Source organism: Populus euphratica, unplaced genomic scaffold (assembly GCF_000495115.2).
Source record: "Populus euphratica unplaced genomic scaffold, PopEup_1.0 scaffold58.1, whole genome shotgun sequence".
Classification (NCBI taxonomy): Eukaryota; Viridiplantae; Streptophyta; class Magnoliopsida; order Malpighiales; family Salicaceae; genus Populus; species Populus euphratica.
Genome location: NW_011499864.1, coordinates 307844 through 322593, shown reverse-complemented (window position 1 = coordinate 322593; position 14750 = coordinate 307844). Strand labels below are relative to the sequence as shown.

Below are 14750 nucleotides of genomic sequence, written 5' to 3'. Positions count from 1 at the left end.
GAAAATTTTAACATGGAAGCAAAAGGAGACATTTTTAAACTACCAAAGTTAAACCATAGCTCATTTATTTTTATTTGTTTAACATAAAGTGACAAGCATCTTCGTATCAATGTTTAACCAGTGTTATTAAATTTGTTTAAAACTTGTTAGATTAACCTGGTAATTTATTAATTATTAACCTAATTTTGATTAAGTATCAAATTAAATCAGGTAAGGCTAGCTTGGTTGATACGACAAGTCAATCCACAGTATAATTAAATCTTGATTTGAGTACTTTTTATTTTTTAAAACGATATCATTTTAACTTTACAAAAAAAATATTTTAGATTGACCCATTCAATCCGAGTTAGCTCGCTTAACTAAAAACTTATATCAAGTTTAATAACTCTACGTTTAATTGCCATGACCGCTCCATCTTCAACTTTTGAAATCAAAGAGTCAGTATTAGAAAGATTTAACCTACGAAAGCAAACTGAAACATTTCTAAGCTATAAGGGCTAAAACACAATCCATCCATTTTTTTTTTCCAAAAAAGATAATGAATTAAGGTTTTTGTGGATATAGATAGAAGAAGAGAGAGTATTTATCTCCGATCGCAGAAAAGAGTATTTATCTCCAATCGTAGAAGGGGCAACTAGTACAGAACAGAAACATTAAGAACAATGGTAAGCAAGCAAAACCCAGTTCTACAAAGCTAGTTAAAAAGAGAACAATTGATTAATGTCTAGAACTTTGGGTATTTTTATAATTAGGGCAAAGGCGCTAAAAACTTTGGGAAGAGGATGAGCAAAATAGATCCGCACAAAGGATGATGTGGTTGAGGTACATCATCTTCAATAGAACCAGTGTATTTCAAGTTTGAACTTTGCTCAAGCTATTAGAGTCTTCAAATGAATTGTGTTACCTCAATGTTAATCTTTAGTTTTTATTTCATGGAAGACAAGTTTATTTAAAAATAACTTTTCCAGTAATAATTATCTTGTTTAAGTAAAAAATACATTTTAAAAAATAACTGCATGACACAAAACATATTTTTTATATCCTGGTTAATACTTTATATGACTCAGTTGGCTTTAAGCTACCATGTAAAGATAAAAAATATATCAATGTTTATGTTTTTAAAATATATAATTTTTTAATTTTTTTAAAAATAATTTATCATACATACCTTGTCTTTATAATCAAATATATATTTTTATCTTTTCATGACACACGCAACTTGAAAATCATATTTGTTTACGATGTATCTGAACTCTTAAAGCTTTTTCTTGTGTTCCGAGTAGTGTCTCTCTCTTATTCACCTAGATTTGCAATAACCTTAGTTTTAGCTTGCTTCTTTAACCCATAATTACAACTTTTTAAAGTCAAAGAGCTTTCATTCTTCCACTTATTTCTCTTTCCTACCATCCAATCATTATCTGTAAGCAAACTTAATGTGAGCTCTAGTGTAATTTAATGGAATTTGCGATCCAAAAATCATCCTAATCCAAGTTTGTTGAAATTTAAATGAGCTTGTCACAATAAAAAAACTTGCTTTGAGGCAACAAGACTATAAATCAACTCAATCACAACGTCTACACTTGAAGACAAGCAAAAGAAATATAAATTCACAATAAAAAATGATCAATTATTTGAAGAGTTGAGAATTCAATCAAGAACCAAGATCGAGCAACCAAAAAGTCGGCTACGATGCTGAAAATATCATCAAAAATTTGCTAAAAAATTATTCCTAAAAAGTATTTAAACTCGAAGCTAAAACCCTAGTTTTCTTAATGGGTCTTACATGACCTTAATTTAAATAATAATCAACTCAAGCTAAAACTAAACCAAACTAATTAAAATAAACAAGTCAAAAATCCAAATAAAATGTCTCCTCTCAAAATAAATAAAGTTTGATATCCCAACTAATTAAATAAAACAAGTTCGTTATTTCTATATTATGTCTGGTAACAGCAAAAGCCTAACTTAAAATGGATGGTTCTCTCGCATCTTAATGAATTAGAAGACGTGCCATATACCATAAAAAAGTTATGGAAGTTTCGTTTCCAACCAAACTAAAATAACATCAAAAATTGATTTGTAGCTTCAATTATGACCAAAAGAATCACAAAAGGTCAAACTATCCATATCTAGTATTCTTCTCTCAATCTTTATGTAATGGTCTTGGTTCCACCACCAAGTCTTTCTTGAACATAAATCAGATTAATCAAGACTTGCTTTTTATTATTACAAATCCTCTTGAAGTTCACCTTAGCACATGTCTTTTAAAGAAGTCCATTAAAAGTTTATTTGAACTTCTTAGCCCCAAACCTAGTAACTTGACCAACTGGAACCTCCAATTGATCATTTGATGGTTGGATCGCATCAAAAGCCATATAAATACTAGTAATTTGCAATTGAAAAACTAAGTTCAATCTTGAAAGAAGTTCAAAAATAACAAAAACAATGTAAACAAGACATTAGGACTGAACAAGATTGCTGAGAGTTTCAAGTGTTCTTGGATTTAAGTTTGTTATTCTCTCTTATATGTTTCTTGTGTATCTGGCAGAACCATGTCTTTAAATAATGTAGGATATGTTAAACCTTTAAATGCATAAACTTGTTGTGTTTTCAAGTACGTGATGAAACAAGGCTTTGCAGTTCTTGCAACTAAAGCTGGAGGGGAAGAAGAATCAAGTTGATTCTCTTTTTTTACCATAAGTTGGAGCAATTACAAGTTATATTAACCACACCCCACCAATAATATTCCATATAACTATTCATTTATTATAAAAAAATGAAAACCATGAAGAAAAAAATAATGTATCTGAATAGTAAAAATATTTTTTTGTCCTTCCAACAAGAAATATGTGAACTTGTTCTTAGGATAATTTAATCTTTCTTACATGAGATATTAGTCATTATGTAATTGTTTGGAATAATTTGATTTTTTATATTTTAAAAATATAGTATAAAGACTATATTATCTTTGAAATCAAAATTTAAATTAGTCGAGAAGGGTTAATTTAATCTTTTCATATATTTTTAGGAGCAATGTTAAGAATGTTATATCCTTAAAGTAAAAAACTTAGAGCTTGCAATTATGGGTGTTTGTGTATTTCCAAGTTAGGTGGGTTTTTTTTTGTAGTAAACAAGTTGATGTAGTTGATTTGGTATTTTCATTTTTTCAATGAATAATCTAAAGATTTTGATACCCTTACAAGCAAAAAAGTTAAACTTACAATTAAGGATACATGTATTTTTATGCTGATTATTTTGTAATAAATGGATTGATTTGGTCTTTTTACATTTTTAAGGAACAATATAAAGATTTTAATATCTTTATGTGTGTGTATAACTTGAAAGGTTATAAAAAAAAATTATTGGTATTTGTTGTGTCATTTTATATTCAACTCCATCTTTCAAGGTGGCATTGAAAGTGACTGTCTTTTTCCTTTCAACGATGATACATGTATAGTTTTAATAGTAATAGACGGACTTCACACAAACTTTTTTTCTCTCAATCTTTTCTCTCTCTTTTCTTTGTCAAAGAATAAATATGTCTTTTTATTTTTTTTCATCCAATTTAATCCCTGTTTATTTATTTGTTTTGTTTTAATTTTTAATTTTATAATTTTTATTCTTCAATTATATCCCTCATCAATTGGTTTCATTTTATTTCCACATCGAATTTAGCCTTTTTTTACTTTATTTTTAATTTTTTTTATCCCTTTCATGATTAAATTTTGTTTTTAATTTTACCCCTTAATATTTAATTTTAAATTATTTTTATATTAAATTTAGCATCTTTTTATTGCATTTTTTTTCAATTTTATTTTGTAACATTTTATTGATTTGCAACATTGTTTCGTTATTTTTTTCAGGTTTCCCTTCAATATGGTTAGTCTTGAGCTCATGATTATGATAACTGGATTTGAAGATTAACTTTAGTTGATTATAATTTTTTTATGTTTTTTTAAAGATTTTTTTATTTAAATTTCACCCTCTAATGTTTAATTTACTATGACTTAGTTTTCATGTTTTTTTTGTTTTATATGATTATCTTAACTATGTCTTCATAATTATGAAGTTAGCTAATTAATTCGAGTTGACACGATTTTTTTATTTTTTTTAATTATTTGTTTTTATAGTTTTTTGTTTTTAATATTAAGTTGTTTTGTGATTGAACTTTGTAATTTAGCTAAATATATCAAGATTTTTTTTTGAATATTTTTTACATTGTTAATTTTTTATCTATTTATTTTTTATTATTATATTTTTTAATCTGTGTTATTTAAATTATTAAATATTATTAAACTCAGTTGAGTTAATTGCTGAGTATCAAATTATTATTATTATTTAAATGCTTTTGTTTCCTTAATTCAGTGTGGTTTCCCTGTCCAGTACTGTCTAATATACCATGATTAAACATTATTAATGTTTTGAGCTTGTAGGCCGGTGAAATAGATGTAAAAGATAGGGTACTGGACGGCTGGAATAATGACATCAAGTATGGTTGTACTCGTATAAAAAAATATTTTAATATATAAAATATTTTTTAAAAAAATACTTGATATTATAACACCATACTCTAAATATTCTCCATTAACTTCTTCTTTTTTTCCATCTCCCGATCACCTTTGGGAGATATTAAAGTGATTTGATAAAATAAAAATTTAAAAATATAATTATTAAACCTGCTTGATTAATTAAAAAATTTCATAATTCAAAACTTAATTTAATACGAGTTTAGATTTAATACTTTTTTCTTGTATAAATATACTTATATTCGTTTAAAGAGTGAGGCTAATTTTTTTTAAGATTTGTATATGACCTTTCTAATAAATAAGTTTTTCAGGAATTAAACTTGTATTTTTATTTTTACAATGATATAACAATGTTTCAATCATTAGACAAATATTTCATTAATAATTTTAAATTTAATATGAAAAACTACTGCATGTCACCATAAAAGAAAAAAATGTAAAAATTATTATTGCTATAAAAACAATGGACTTAATTGACTTGAAAATACATATATTAATCCAATGACGTAATAATTCAGGTATCCTTTCGGATCGTTCGCTGGACCGAATCAATAAAACCCTTAAAAGAAAGCCAAAACCCCTACCCTATCAGTCATCCACCATGGCTTCGCAGTCACGAAGAGGCGGAATCTCACTCCCCGAGAGGCGAGGACGAGGCTCGTCAAAGCAGGAACCAAACATCCTCGCCAAAATCAACAACTCTCAAATCGTATCTAAGGGAAAGCAAGCAGCCTGCGACGCCGTTTTTGTCGCCAAAAAGCTCCTTAAAAGCACAGGCAAGGCCGCTTGGATTGCTGGCACCACTTTCTTAATCCTCGCTGTTCCTTTGATTATCGAGATGGACCGTGAGCAGCAGCTCAACGAACTCGAGCTCCAGCAGCAAAGCCTTCTCGGAGCCCCGCCCGTCGGCCCTCCTCCACCCAAGTAGTGATTGTTACATTATCCTGTGCTTGATTTTTTTGTGCGATCTGGAGTTTGAGCTGTTATAATAAATGATGTAAGGCAATTTTCTCTCTTTCTCCTTGGAAAAGAAATTGAATGTCTTAATTTTGCAACTACAGTGATAATTAAAGTGGATTTTGGTGATCAGTGATAAGATTTTGTGAGTTGTCAGGGTTTGTCTTTGTGAAATTTGAATGTCTAATTGATACTTTTGATGTTTGTTGATGAGTAAGGTGGATTTCGGTGATTAATGATTGGATTTTGTGATTGTTAGGGTTTATCTTTGTGAGATTTGAATGTCTGTTTTATACTGTTGATGTTTATTGTCATTTGTTGATGATACGTAACTAATTTGAATGGATAATAAGCTGGTAATTAATCAAGTAAGAAACCTTTTGATTTATGAGTGAAAGCAAAACCAAACTGAAATTGAATAGGCTAAATGACGGAAAACTATCTTCAACTCTGGGTATAAACTTTAATATTTTTTTTATTGGAGTACTTATAATTATTTGTTGGTAGAAAATATGCCTTTCCAAATTGCGTGCTTTTTCTAGACTGTTATTTACTGTCAAAATTAACAGAAAGGTCTGATTTTTTACCAAATATTTGTTGTATTTCTAGACTATTAGCTTCAGGAAAAATTAGCAGAAGGGTCTTTTTTTTATCAAAATTAGTTTTAGGTACTCAAATAAATAAATAAAAATAAATTTAGGGGCTAAGTTCTATTTGACCCAAAATTCAAGTTGGTACAGAAATGGGATTTTCGATAGCTGGAGACAAGAGATTCATATGAGAAAACAGAAGTAAACGAGCATTCAAAGTAGTTTTGGGTCATCTAGCCAATTGAAGACGCCAAGCTGTAAGCACAATGTGTTCGTAAAGTAGCTTTTCTTGTGTTTGGTTTCTCATATATTTCCTTGAAGGTGACTTTAGTTCCTACTTTTAAGAGATTATATGGTTGCATTTGGTTAGTGTTTTATGATGGAAGTGACAAATGCATAAGAGATAGAAACATGTTTGGTTGCAAGGATGGAGATAGAGACAAAACAAATCCATCTCTGGTTTAGTTTTGGAGTAAATTTATATCCTATCAAAACAAGAAGGACAAGGATATATGTCCCCTTTGTCTTAATTGTTTTTGTCTTGTCAGTTATAGTAATCAAACGCTGCCTATAAGATATTCATGTGTCTCCTAAGGTTGGTTTTTACTTGTATACAAGAATTTGAGATTTGAAAATCTTGGAGGCAGCCAAGTGTGAGCCCAGGCTTCCTTGGTGAAGTTATAGTTTATTGGGATATAGAATTAAGCAAGGTTAGGGCTGTAAGGGATATTTGCTAGTTGCTGGTGATGCTTTCAAATTATACAGGTAGAGATGACTAGCTGTTGGTTGGTTTCTTTTGGTTTAAATGCTGGGTTTAGCTTTTGTTGTGCAGTTCTGGAACGTTCAACCTAAAACTGTTTTGATGCTGGTATAGCATTCATGCATAGGGTTCCACTGTTCACTTGTAGAATTGCAAGTATGGCTACTCTGATTCACCCAAATGAATGGAGTAAACACGCTTGAGTTATCTCTTTTACTAATACTGTCATTAAAATGATGCACTGATTCGAATCACACATACCTTATGGATTTAATTGTGAAGATAAAAAGTCCATTGTTGGTCTATCTTCTGTTCGAAAATGCTTCCCTGTTTATTTTGTAAATCTGCCTCACTGCTTGTAGCTGTTGATAGTGCTGTCAGCGGACTCTGCTCGCATAGGTCATCTTTAATGTTATTTCCCTTTCATATGTTAAAATGGAAAATGATCATTGCGAGAGACCTTTACCCCCATCCAAACTAATCACAAATTTTTTCGCTCTTATCTTCAATGTTGATTATGTTGTGATGCATAATATTTTTCAAGTTCTGGTTATGGCTTTTATTTTATACACAAATCATGAACATGAAAATTGCTTTTATTAGCATCTAACTACTTTCAGATTTGCTAAGCCTCCACTGTTCCCCAATATATGCTAGTATTTGCACATATTTCCATCTTTTCTCCTTGTGTTTGCCCGAGTTTTCATATTTTAAAAGGGGATCTCATCAAAATGTTGTTTTTATCAAATGGTTTTCTTACAGACTTAATGAATCAATCTAGCTCGGATTTTTTAAGGGTTCTATGAATCCTTGTGATTTTTTTAGGGTTCTGTGAATCCATTCATTCTTCTTAATTTGTTTGTATTAGTGAAGTCTGGCTTCCAAGTTTTAAGTACCCCTCCCTACAAAAAAATTAAAAAATGCGAATTCTCTCTCCCTTTCTCTCTCTTTTTATCTTGTTTATTTTTACATTTAAAAAAAATTAATTAAATTTTATTTTTTTCTATATTTTAAATTAATATGTTTTTGGTGTTTTTAGATATCAGAAATAATTTTTAAAAAATAAAAAAAATATTATTTTAATATATCTCTAAATAAAAAATATTTTAAAAAATAATATCAACCACGTTTCCATAATTCTCTCTCTCCTTTCTTTAAAACATGCGTTTTAAAAAAATAAGATCAACCACGTTTCCATAATTATCTCTCTCCTTTCTTTAAAACATGCGTTTGATTTCTCTAAATACCCAATGGAAAGTCTCATGCCCATACCACATACTGTCGAATGTCGAGATTGCTCACGGGAATTGATAGTGATTTAAATAATAAATAGTCTGCTGCACTTGCATATGAACCGGTTCTTGTTTGGTTCAAGCCAATTTTTAGCCGGTTCAGTCTATTCTTTCTAGGTTAATTGCACAAACAAACCATATCCTCAGACCGAACTGGTCCAAGATGTGGCTCACCTGTTCATTAGTTGGACTGGTCGGTCTGGTTTGATAACGATGCAAATTGGCACCATCATCCATTTGTTTCAACATTATATTTTAAGTTATCTAACTAAATATTTTATTTTGTTTTTTGAAGAGTGAATTGCGAGAAAAGGACCTAAAATGAGCATTTCTTTTACGCAAGAGATTAGAAACAGTATCAATTACAGAGAGGATTGAAAGCAACAGGGAGGCCCTAGGACTTGGTAGTGGGTTTAGGAGCTCCACAGCCCATAAAAAGCTTTTGATTTTGATAGTGGCGTCCCTGTCTCCATAGAAATCTCTTCAACCTTATCTCATAAGAAGACAATTCCAGATATATTGTGCTTGCTTGTCCTTTTGCTGATCATAATGTTTTCCTGAACTGGACAGGCTATTTTTGTTGACTTTGGCAACAAAAACTTGTGTTTGATTAAGGTGAGTTGACAATTATGCGTGTCCATTTCTCTAAAAACACCGTGATTTTAGCTTAATTCAGCTTGTGTTAAGACTTGTAACTCTATTTTTCCTCTTCTTTTAAAAAGGGATTTCTTTTGACTTTGAGGGACCCCTGTGAAAGCCTCCATAAGATCTGCCTCTGCTTGTGTTTCATGGAGGAGCAAAATCAAAGGTGGTACAGGGCCCATCTTTCTTAACCATTAAGAGCAATGATAATGTGCTGATTTTGCTTAGAAGAATAATGCTGTGATGACGAAGAAAGAGTGTGGTAGGTAACACCAACACCAATGCTAAAGATTGACAGATTTATGCATGATTTGGAAGTGGGGTTAGGCCTATTGCCTAATTTGAAAATAGCCTAGAATGAGAAGGATTGAGCATGGAGGAGACGATGGCCATCTCTCTTGTGGCATGATTTTTCCTTTTCTTGAACACACTGTATCATCGTTATTGGAGCTTGTCGACAGAAGAGAGGTAAAGGTCAGGTGACCCTTCTACTCTGGGAATGGGGTGAACCCAAGTCTCCTTGGAAGCAATTAGGATTCGAGTCTTTGATGAGAAATTGTAGCTGAAATTGTTTTTCAAAACACATTTAGGTAAATAAAAAATATACGAAGCTATGATTTCTTAGGTGATTTTAATATGAAAAAACTAGAATTATAAAAAAGCAAGTGAAGAAATTGTAGTTGGTAGACACCACTGATCCGAACATAGATATTGATTTATCTGGATTAGTTATTTTTGTTAAAAATAAATCTCAAAGTTGAACTGGCTAAGTGGGTTTTACCTTGTGATTCTTTTCCGATCAGCTTATTAGTCTTCCAGTCAAAATAAAAAAAAACATCAAATTTAAAATCTTTTTAGCTCAAATGCATCTTTTTATAAAAAAAAACACTAAAACTGTATTTATCAATATTATTAAACTTAATCTAACTTGATGGGTTAATTTAATAACCATATTTAAGCAAATCAGATTAAAAACAAACCTAGTCAAACACGATAAATCAACCCATCAACCCATTGTGCGGCCGAGCTTGTCTAGTTTGATTTATGAAAAAAAAAAAAAAAAACATTTCACCCTTTTCTAAAGAATACAGTCTTAAAAAAATATTTATAAAAAACTTTACTAGGATTAATCTAATTAATCCATGATCTAGTATCGGACGGAGTGGTTTTATAAAGATCATGTTTCTGGAAAAAACCGGCCGAAAGCAACGTCAGTGGCAAGTGGTTTGCAAAGCGTGGCAAAAGGAAACGCACCGAGGGATGCTTTTCACCGCATACATTCTAATCCAATTTTTTAAAGTGGAGTGTTTTAATTGGAATACTGGTGCTAACACCTTTCTGAAGTATAATAAAGAAACGAAATAATCAAAAAGATCAGTATCATATAATACTAGCAAGTCCTCTGAGATTCTTCAAATGCAATGTGACTATACATATGGCGGGCAGAGAAGCAAACTACAAGGAGACAGTGTACTAGTAGCATGGAGACTTGCCGCTATCTGTGGATGTACATGAAAAAGGAACTCCTCGAGTAAGAATTGCAATAATATATATATATATATATATATGGGGACATGTATGTATCTTTTTCTCTCACAATCACAAGACAATTTCTTGCCTAACTTTTACTTTTGCTCTGCAGTTTCTTAGATTGTGTTCCGACAGTAGTTTTTGCGGTTAAGGAGACTCGAGGCTCAAAATACATCTCCGGCCGCAATCAACAGCAAAAACAAACAGAGACTAGTTCAAACCCAGCTCATCATCCTCTTAATATTCTGCCCTTGAAATCAATACATACAATTACATGCAAACACAGCTAGGACTAAAGTGTTGTGTGGTAAACAAGGTGGTGGTGGAAAGGGTGAAGGAGTGGATGATGAACAAGTCAATTCCAACCTTCATGCTTACCACGTCTTTTCTTGAGGATAGACTTGATAAACATCAAACAAACAACTCCAAACCCCAAAGCTGCCACTCCTCCAACTGCAATGGCCACTGTCCTCTGTGTGTGCTGCCTGGTCCCTACGTCTATAAAACACCACACACATCACTGGCATTAGAAAACTTTTATTGTATTATGAGGCAATAAATAAAACCCTAGGTTTCTTTTTCTTTGACCAAGGTTGGTTTTCACCTCTAAATCTAATAAAACAGAAAAAAAATCCCCAGCCCCCTTGAATCAGTGCTAAGAGGACTATGCAACTTTGACCAGGTAATCAGTCAAAAAATTCACCTGTCTCAATCACACAAAAAGCATCTCCATCTACATGCGCCCTATTTCTTGTATACATCTATTTACTTTTATTCACCATCATCATCGATCAAAATTATTATATTAAGGGTCTAGGATCTCACTTTTCCCACTCTTGTTTCTCTGCAAAAAACACACCTTTCAAGCTTCCTAGTGGGAGCAAATAAATAAATATACAAAGAAGCTCCTTGTAGAAGATAGCATTGGTTATTAGGGATATATACATATTGTAATACAAAATGAAAGGTGCCTTCAAGATCCAAAGACATTGATGTTTTGTCTTTTTAACTTTACCTGAAGTTGAAGAAATGCTAGGCACTCCATTGGGGTAATAGCTGTAGCTAAGATAGCACTTGTTGAGGTAGAGTTGCCCTGAAATTGAGTCACCACACTCACTCTTCACACTCTGTACAGCAGTATTCACACAATCCCCACAATCCCCGCTTGACAAATCACCTTCACACTGGCCCAGAACAAACACTGACTGGTACTCTCCAGTGTAAAACAGCCCATCGCTACCATTTTTAACACCATCCACCATAGTTTCAAAAGCCGCATCTCTCCTATCCTCGAACCCGGTTCCACTCGCCTTCGTTGACCCACAAACCTTGTACAGCAACTCAGTTCCTGATACCTGCTTAAAACCAGCAACCTCGTACTTCAGGTAACACCCACTGAGTTGGACCCTGGCAGCTACCACTTTGCCACAAAGCTTGTCGATCAAGTCCAGGACTTTACTAACACAAGCATGGCAGGGATTGTTAGAGAGGTCCCCTCTGCATTGGTATAGACCCGTAATGACATTTTGACCATCACCAGATGTTGCTGTGAAATAAATTTTCTGTGAAGATTGTGAAACCAGAGAATTCAAGAGGTTCCTGAGGTTTTGAGCATAGATCCCCGATGGGTCTTGAAATTTTTGGTCAGCACACCCCTTGAAAACCAGAGTTGTGTAATCTGCAGCACCTACGACTGTCACTAAAAATCCAAAAACTGCAATCACAAACATGGTATTAGACAGGAGAAAAGAGGGTTTTCTGAATAAACCCATCTGAGATTGTAGGCTAATTTCTTTTCTTTTCTCGGTCCAAGCCTTAACACACGAAAGGTTGATCCTCTTGGAGTGTGAGAATTGGGAGGTTTCCAGGGTTTAGGCTAAAATCAACAACAGAGAAGCTTGGTATATAAGGGACTGACTATGCCAACCTGAGGTTTCCTCTAGACTTGGGGTGGAAGTAGCTTTTTTGGGTTGGTTTTGGTTTCCTTTCCTTTTCTTTTCTTTTGAACTCGCTAACTTTCCTTCCCTGCTTTAATTGCTTGGCACAGACACCTAAACAATAATGATAGACACGGACAAGTATTTCAAACATCATGTTCAAGTGGTAAAATCAGGGGTTAAGTGTTCATTAACAGAAGTTAATATATTAAATATTTGCTAATAATACCAAGGGTCCTTCTGTTTTTACAGTGTACAAGGCTGCTTGATTTCGTGTTTACACGGATTTTAAAAGTATTTTTAGTTTGAAACAAAAAAAATAATATCTTTTTAATATTTTATGATAATTTCAATGTATTTATATAGTGTTTTGCCACAATCAAGTAATCATATATTTGAAAATATTGGATTAGTTAATATATATAAAAGTTCCATTAAAATTCATTTAAAAAGTTTTAATTTAAAAGAAGATATATTTCTTAAAAAGATATATTTCTTTAAACTGCAAAGCAAAAACTTGAATAGTGTCAAATATAAACTAAATGTCACTGTAAAATGAAAAAGACAAGACATAAAGATCTGATTGTGTATGCATGATTTTGGAACACTGGAGAGTTGCGACCAGGGCGGCTGCACTGGTGTTTGACTGCGGTAAAAAGAACATGGATGCTGTGTTGCGCTTTTGGATACAGATGCAGATGGTAAATGCTGGTTTTACTCGTTACAAAACCGGACGACCTTAGGATTTTATTTTTAATCGAAAAATGTTTTTTAAAAAATATTTATTTTATTTCAAATTATTTTTTTATATTTTTAAATTATTTTAATATACAACTGTCAAAAGTAATTTTAAAAATAAAAAAATAAAATATTATTTTAATATATTTTCAAATAAAAAATATTTTAAAAAAATAATATTATTATACTCTTAAACATTTCATAAAACATGACCGATATAATATCTAAATCAATCTAAATTTAAAAAGAAATATGGTAAAGTATAAAATATATTAAACTTTTTTTTATCTAAATAATATCCTTTTTTATCCTAAAAAACAGTTGGAGGAGCCCTTCCAATTTATGATAATAGTCTTGCACAAAAATGATCCTCCTACGGTTTTTAAAACTATAGTTTTATATGGAATTTATTATATTAAAACCATATTAAAAAAATAACATGAGGAAATGTAAATATATTAAAAAAAAGACATGAGAGTCTAAAATCTTACAATGATAATATTATCAGGATTGATGTCATTTATCATGTCATCAATTGGTTTAAAAATTATATTTTCATAGTCCCGTTGCATCCCACCACGAGTTTTTAAATTTAGTAAAAGCCGAACTCATATTTCATATTTACTAGGCTGTTAGAAGTGTTTTTGCTGAGAGTTGGATAAAAAACGTGTGTGTATATATTTGAAATTATAATTAAAAACTTAATCAAAACCAATATATCATAGTGAATTAATTGTTAATAAATAAATAAATAAGTTATCTTGTTCAAATGATAATCTGGTTTTTTTTTAATATTTTTTTATCATTTTAGTCTTGTTTGATTCTAACTTATATCAAAAAATAATAAAAAACTATATCAATTTGGGTTAATATAAAAATTTACAACTAAAATAATAAATATGACTATAATGAGTTAACCCGACTAAATAATTTATCTTTATTTTTTTTTAATTATTTTCTTTCTTGTTGGGTCTTGATTTGGTCTTAATTTATCATATATAAAAATAAATCTAAAAGTGAAATAAAAGAATTTAAGCAAAAACTTTAAAAGTTTGTCATATTATATTGATTGATCCTAGTCATATTTTACCATGGGTTATATATTTTTTTCTCAATATATAGATTTTTTTAATATGTTTTTGTTTTTAAAAATTTACAAGTGAAAATTTAAAAAATTTCATGTACATGCAAATAAACAAATTGAGAATCATGTGTGTTAATAAGTGATTGATACTTAAAAGTGTATTTTTATCAAGGTTTTATATCATCATTTTGCACTTAAAGTATCAATAACTCCTTAACTAAAGCATGTTTTATAATAATATATCTAATAATATAAGATACCTTTAATTTATGGTAAATGTTCATTTTAAATGCAGGTCTATCATATAAATGAAAGGATTGATTGATGAATTGAAGAACTGAAATTGAAAGGACAAAGAGATGGCCAAACTTAGAAAAGAGATGTTGGTGTAATCCAAACCGGAATACTGTTCGGTAATTGGGTCATATCTAGAGTTATAGATCTCAGATTTGGGTCTAATTTATATGGATGAAAAGGTAAGACATAGGCCTACAACTTTCATATGGAGCCCAGGATCTAAAAAGATCATTTTCAAGTCCAAATTGTAGCAACAACAAAAAAGCCTGAATCTGTCTTCCAGCCCGAGCACTATTCAGTATTTAGACCATATATGAAGTTCTAGAAGTACAAATTATCTGAATTTTTTACACAAGAAAGCTGAGACAATTGCCTACAACTTTCATGTTCACAACTG

The 14750-nt window shown here is 31.1% G+C and overlaps 2 protein-coding genes and 2 long non-coding RNA genes across 4 annotated transcripts; 3 read left to right on the top strand and 1 right to left on the bottom strand.

Annotated features, from left to right (window-relative positions):
- The first annotated feature begins 597 nt into the window (after positions 1 to 597).
- On the top strand, positions 598 to 959 carry LOC105125636 (uncharacterized). Its single transcript, XR_842274.1, has 2 exons — positions 598 to 665; positions 753 to 959. It is a non-coding gene; the product is annotated as an uncharacterized LOC105125636 (long non-coding RNA).
- A 4094-nt stretch (positions 960 to 5053) lies between these two features.
- Positions 5054 to 5687, top strand: LOC105125634 (mitochondrial import receptor subunit TOM9-2). Its single transcript, XM_011026174.1, has one exon. The coding sequence runs from the start codon at positions 5128 to 5130 to the stop codon at positions 5452 to 5454; it is 327 nt and encodes a 108-aa protein (XP_011024476.1). The 5' UTR covers positions 5054 to 5127; the 3' UTR covers positions 5455 to 5687.
- Positions 5688 to 8084: 2397 nt separating this feature from the next.
- Positions 8085 to 8997, top strand: LOC105125633 (uncharacterized). Its single transcript, XR_842273.1, has 2 exons — positions 8085 to 8740; positions 8848 to 8997. It is a non-coding gene; the product is annotated as an uncharacterized LOC105125633 (long non-coding RNA).
- A 1487-nt stretch (positions 8998 to 10484) lies between these two features.
- Positions 10485 to 12399, bottom strand: LOC105125632 (cysteine-rich repeat secretory protein 56). Its single transcript, XM_011026173.1, has 2 exons — positions 11313 to 12399; positions 10485 to 10795 (listed from the first exon to the last, which is right to left on the bottom strand). The coding sequence occupies exons 1-2, from the start codon at positions 12067 to 12069 to the stop codon at positions 10653 to 10655; spliced, it is 900 nt and encodes a 299-aa protein (XP_011024475.1). The 5' UTR covers positions 12070 to 12399; the 3' UTR covers positions 10485 to 10652.
- Positions 12400 to 14750: the final 2351 nt, after the last annotated feature.